The sequence below is a fragment of the Henckelia pumila genome, chromosome 2 (genome assembly GCF_033568475.1).
Source record: "Henckelia pumila isolate YLH828 chromosome 2, ASM3356847v2, whole genome shotgun sequence".
Taxonomy (NCBI): domain Eukaryota; kingdom Viridiplantae; phylum Streptophyta; class Magnoliopsida; order Lamiales; family Gesneriaceae; genus Henckelia; species Henckelia pumila.
This window is the reverse complement of record NC_133121.1, coordinates 9,028,162-9,034,060: the sequence shown is the minus strand read 5'-3', so window position 1 is coordinate 9,034,060 and position 5,899 is coordinate 9,028,162. Positions and strand designations below refer to the sequence as shown.

At 33.6% G+C, this 5,899-nt stretch overlaps 1 protein-coding gene across 5 annotated transcripts; it reads right to left on the bottom strand.

The window, feature by feature from the left end:
- Nucleotides 1-562: 562 nt before the first annotated feature.
- LOC140881133 (protein CENTRORADIALIS-like) lies at nucleotides 563-5,679 on the bottom strand. 5 transcript variants are annotated; one of them, XM_073286194.1, is made up of 5 exons: nucleotides 4,355-5,679; nucleotides 3,422-3,687; nucleotides 2,045-2,081; nucleotides 1,641-1,819; nucleotides 563-792 (listed from the first exon to the last, which is right to left on the bottom strand). In XM_073286194.1, the coding sequence occupies exons 2-5, from the start codon at nucleotides 3,626-3,628 to the stop codon at nucleotides 778-780; spliced, it is 438 nt and encodes a 145-aa protein (XP_073142295.1). In that variant the 5' UTR covers nucleotides 3,629-3,687; nucleotides 4,355-5,679; the 3' UTR covers nucleotides 563-777. The 5 variants fall into 5 exon arrangements, 2 of the variants coding, with proteins under 2 accessions (XP_073142295.1, XP_073142294.1); XR_012149811.1 differs by lacking the exon at nucleotides 3,422-3,687 and having other exon boundaries at nucleotides 2,040-2,081; XR_012149810.1 differs by lacking the exon at nucleotides 3,422-3,687.
- Between the last annotated feature and the right edge of the window lie 220 nt (nucleotides 5,680-5,899).

The following is a 5,899-nucleotide window of genomic DNA, read 5'->3' as shown; positions in this document are numbered from 1 at the left end:
CGACAACGGATATTATCCGTTGTCATAGGGGGGGGATAAAACCGTTGTAACTGGGGGCGTTGTAAAAAGCGTGCCATATAACAACGGTGTATATCCGTTGTGCTTGCTATCCAACGACAACGGTTTTGCAACAGTTTGTAACCGTTGTTGTAAGTCTCCAAAGACAACGGTTCTGCAACAGTGTAAATCCATTGTCATTTACTATTTAAGACAACGGTTTTGCCCAGTTTATATCCGTTGTTGTTTATGGCTTAGGACAACATATTTGCAACAGTTTATATTCGTTGTAGTTTGTGGATTACAAGAACGATTTTGCAACAGTGTATATCCGTTGTCGTTTTTGAATGACGACAATGGTTTTTGCAACAGTGTATATCCGTTGTCGTTTGTGGTATACGACAACGGTTTTGCAATAACATAAATCAGTTGTATTTGGAGTCATTAAAACCGTTGCCTAATTAATCTTCATACGAACTATAAATATTAATAAAGAAATCAATATAAAATAAAATATTTACTACATTGAATCCATGAAAATATTCAAGTTCCAAAATAGTTACACACATCTAATTTGGAAGATAATACTACGTAGTTAAAACTCAAAATATCTCATCTAATATAATATAAATGTAACAAAAGTAGTTCCAAAAGATGGTTGTATCAAAACATAAATCATCATGTGTTTGTTCTTGATAACGATGTTCACGAGATGACTTCTACGTATTACCAAGGCGATCTGAAACACAGCTCAATCCTTGCATCAAAACCCCTTATGCATTACTCCCGAGTTACCTACAAGAAAACACATTCTCAGTCCAAAATTATCAACAAAATCTTAGACCAATTTAAACATGGAATTCAATCTCAACTATCAAACTAATATCTCACTTGTCATGGAAAAAAAAAAAAAAAAAAAACTCAGCAACTCCAAAAGGAAAGGCAGTGCAGATTTTATTCAACTCATTTTGCATTTGTATTGAATGAATTCATAAAATATAGTAGACACAGTTGACAAACCGTGGGCTCCGACCAATCCACAGGCCACAAGCTAAACCATGGATTTGGCACTTTCAAGTTCCACTCCACAAAATCCCAATAACTCAAACCACACACCATTTCAAGTTTCACTCCACATCCCAATAGCTAGCCTCCCAACTTTAATTCATACTAGCATGGATCTGCCTTCTTGTTTGATATCATAAGAAAATTAACATTATTTTAGGTACATGTAAAATACAAATACTTTTGATTCCAAAAGTATTATACAACAAGATCAAAACACAAGCCTCAAGTAAAAAAATAATTAAAAAACAACCATAAACAATTTATTTAGCAGCTTTATCGTAGTGAACTCGACATAAACCAGCCGGACATAATGTTTTCTGCAAAAATTTAACAAGTATCAGCCTATCAAGTATATTATCAATGCACGTGGCTATCTTAGGGACCTGTGGAAAGCTAAATCCCAAGGTGTTGCCATATAGAGGAATAAATCTGATCCATCCAAATTTATATTGCATATATCATATATTTGTGCATCCGCATTATTATCACTTTATAAGCAAGAAACATATCATATGAATAAGTTTTTGAATTTAAACCGAGATAATAGTAAGGACAAAAATTGATATGTATGATACCTTGTTATTTCTTTCCTCAGCTATAATTTCGTCGAGAACACCCATGATATGGATTTGGCTAGATTGCGACACAGAATCTTTTACGGTACACTTGTCTTCAATGATAACATTGTCATTGGTGATTTCCATTTTGGAAGCAGTATCAGATGAAAAACTTACTTCAGAATTGGATCTCCAATCTGTAAATTATTAAAAAGAAAAGGCAAAAAATCATAAACACAATTCAAGTATAAATAGAAAAGAACTCAACAAATGCAAATGTAAAATTGCAAACTTCTAAAAGTATGGCCCTCAAATGAATGAAAGTGAAATCACCACATAGAATATTGGCTAAATAAAATAAAAATTATAGTCACTAGCTAATTAGCACTAAAATTATGAAGGAAATTAAATAGGAACCTGACTTGTTAGTTGTTCTGCCAAGATATCTGGGAAGGAAACCTACAAAAATAGCAAGAAAAGAGTTTCTGATGGATCCCATGTAAGTTATTCAAACGTCACCCTTCAAAATTCCAAGAACACCAATGCCCAACAATAAATAAAGATATTGTTTCAAGAATCTAAGATCCGTACATAGAGATTTGAACATCGTAAAACAAGTAATACCAAATCTCAATCCTTAACCTTCATAACCTCCAATTTAAAGACGATCTCAAGTTAAAGCAGCATATGAAAACCCAGCATGATCATGGATCATAAAACAACATAAAAGAGTATTATCATAATGTAGACAATTTGTCCAACTAATAAAACAATTGACACATGAAGATAAAATATCAGATGGCCTTCATAATGACAACTATTCCCAGAAAACTCAAGAAAAATATAGAAAACAAATTCGAGAAAATCATTTTTAATAGTCATTATAATAAGATTACAAGCAATATACTGCGTGAGAGTACTTTTTGAGTTACATACAAATGCTATTTTGACAATAAGGGGTATTCCGTAGTTCAAACTTTTCAAGACAACCCTTTTATGATTTTTGTTTCTTTGCGACTTCTTTTATTACAAAAAGAAACGAAACAAAATAAAACAAAACCAACTTTTCACCATTTATCAAGTATCAAGGAAAAAGTTAAATAGCACCTCAAAAAAAGAAAGAAGTTCTAATCTGTATCACAAGGAAAAGTTGGAAATAAAAAGCATATTTTTTCCAAAAAAAAATGGAGAGTGAGAACTTCATACCTTGGTTTACCAAGCTCATCTTTCAAATCAGTAGTAATTTTGTTTATTTCCTTTCTAGCATTCTTCAAGTTGATTAAAATTAATAAATTAACGTGAAATAACAAAAGTAGTGAGGAAATAAAATTTGTTAAAATTAATGAGTTGAATATGAACACTAAAAATCATAGTTTATGTACGATGGAAGATCGTCGTTCGCGGTATCTGTAATGAACTCTTGCTTACGAAAAATGATGCTCCATAAACTTGAAAGAACCGTAGTAAACTTACGAACTTGGTCATATATATTTTTTACACCATAAAATGCGTGTATATATGCAAAAGAATATATGTTTATATATATATATATATATATATATATATATATATATATATACACACACACACACACATATACCAGTGCAAGTGCTCCCTAAGATATGGATCGCTTGGACCTGGAACATCCGGGTCTGTGATAATATGATGATACAAAAACCCAAGAAAGTAAATGTACATATATTTCATCCATGTGGCTCAGAAATTAAACCAGGAACAAAACTAGCCGTCAGCAGTAAACTGGCACAATAAAATCAAGAAGCATATATATAATTACTTACCAAGGTGAAAAATGATCTGAGATCACCTCCATGACCTTCAACTCTAGGTTTACAAGTGACTGCAGAAGGAAAGTGCTCGTAGCCATTGTGCAGCACTTGCTTGTTCGAGTTGTAAGTAACACACATTCTAACAGTGGTCGAGAAGTGATCGACAACATATCCAATAACTCTACTGATAACAAGAGGATTCGTCGCCATTTTCGCCATTTTGAATGGTAGTATGAGTTAATTGATGCCTTTTTTCCCTTGTAATGGTGTTGCAAACCCTGTGTATTTATAGAGGCAGCAAGAAGCTAAAGAGTTTCTTTGAATCATTTCAAAGTCAGTATTAGAATATTATATATGGGGTTGCAATATGTGCCCATTGGGTTTGGAAAATTAAGAGGTTCATGTGCTTTCTTGAATTTGGAAAAGCAAGACATGCACACATGATCACACATACAATACTTGGCCAACAAATAATTAACCTCGCCTAATTTATAAGATCCTATTATAGGAAACCAGCAAGTTTTGGGCATGTACATTTTAAGTTTGGTCCAGGGAATGAACGTAAATTTATCATTTCCCTTACAAAACAAGTAAAATTAAAAAACACACAATCGCAGGTAACCTACTGAACTTGAAAATAAATGTAAAAAACATAAAAAAAAAAATTGTGTTATAAATTACATCGATCAAACAAAATATTTTGAACTTTCTTAGTTAAGCTCAAAAAATTATCGAGTCAAATCAAACAACTTTAATTCATAGTTTGAACAAAATTGTGTGAACTCGTAACAACATATAAAGAGATGGTCGAAATCATGAATCATATATAAAGCATTTTTTCATAACATACATAAAGGGAAGGGAAGAATAAAAGCCAAAATAAAGAAGAAACAGAGGTACTAATACCTTCAAACCAAATAATCTTCTAATTTAGCTTCAACTTACCACAATCTGCAGCAACCACGTCGCCGGAAATAGATGGTCGAAAGCGAACTATCCTGAAAGAGCCGATGAGTGGCTGAACCGGCGCGGCGACTTTCCCCTATGCTTTGTTATCCAATTATTAGACAATAAAGTGTGCTTCACCCAATATAGTATATATAACAAATGGTGTGAAGGTTTTGGTAGAAAGTGTAAGGTCCCCATTAGATAATTTGATGAAGAGATTTTTTAATAACTTGCTATATTTGGATATCGAATTTGAATTATTTTTTTTTATTTGATATCTTACAAGTCATTAATCCTTTTTAGCCTTACACTCGTCGGTGAAAAGATGTCATTTTATGTATATTTATATATTTTTATTAATTATTAAAATTCTACCTAGTTTTAGCGGAAATTTCTTTGAACTTACATTTCAAACGCTTAGGTAAATTATCTAACACCTCCAAATAAAAAGTACTCCCGAAAAATTAAGACCACGTAAAAGCTGAGGAAATAACCAACAAAGAAGAAGACTCAAAATCTTCGAGCATATAATGAATAGAAAGAACATAGAGATGCTTCTACTAGTCAAAGACCAATACAAAACGCAGAAGACGAAGGACAGAAAGAAAGAAGGAAAAATATCTACCCAGCTTCAAAGATACCCACGTCATAATCGAAATGATCCGAAGACATCAGAACATACACTAAGTTCACACAGCACAAGGACTCAAAATCAAACAAACCGTAACACTAAATCAATCTGAGAAACTACCTAAATAAACACGTATCAAGAATAAATCACACATAATCATATCGAAGAATAATAACAAATTCAGAACGCAAGTCATAGAAAAATAAGCATACTGTTCTGAAAACAGAAACCGGAGCTGAAGTGAAATCTTGGCGACAGAGAGATCTAAGAAGTACGGCGGTGGCCATCGACTGCGAGGAGCAAAGGAGCTTTTCACAAAATCTTCCGCTTTCGTGGAGCAGCGGTTCTAGGGTTTAGGGCTTTTGTAAAGCGAGGTCGAGAAATGAGGCCGAGTGGGGATCCAATTAAAAGATACAGCGTAAAACCGAAATCCTAGCTGGGAGCAGAGGCGGAGTAAGCCAAAACAGGGCATGAGCCCCCTGCCTCGAAGGAATCCATTGAAACATGAAAAGTGTGGGGAGAGAAAAAGAAGGTGAAGATCGTGCGACTTTCTTGGAGGAGGGGCCGGTTGGTGTGGATGAGAGGCGACGACGTAAGGAAGGAAAGGAAGGGAGCAAGAAGAGAGAAAGTAGGCGAAGAAGAATAGAAACAAGAAGCTAGGTGGAAGTAGCGATATATTGAGGTTGGGCTAGGGCTTGTGCAGGAAATTGTGTGTGTGTGTGTATGTATATATATATATATATATATATATATATATATATTATTATTATTATGTGAGTTTAAAAAAAGAAAAAAAAAGAATGAAAACGACAACGGTTTAAGAAAAATGTTGTCTTAACTTACATAACACAATAAAAAAAAGACAACGGTTAAAAAAACCGTTGTCGTATAACCCAAAAATCCGCTCATAG

Bases quoted from the DNA above. Each gene is read 5' to 3' on its own strand.
- LOC140881133 (XM_073286193.1), bottom strand. From the start codon at position 3,628: ATGGCGAAAATGGCGACGAATCCTCTTGTTATCAGTAGAGTTATTGGA. The intron at 2,082-3,421 runs GTAAGTAATTAT...CTATTTTTGTAG, and splicing joins TCAGATCATTTTTCACCTTG to GTTTCCTTCCCAGATATCTT. The intron at 1,820-2,044 runs GTCAGGTTCCTA...AATAATTTACAG, and splicing joins CTTGGCAGAACAACTAACAA to ATTGGAGATCCAATTCTGAA.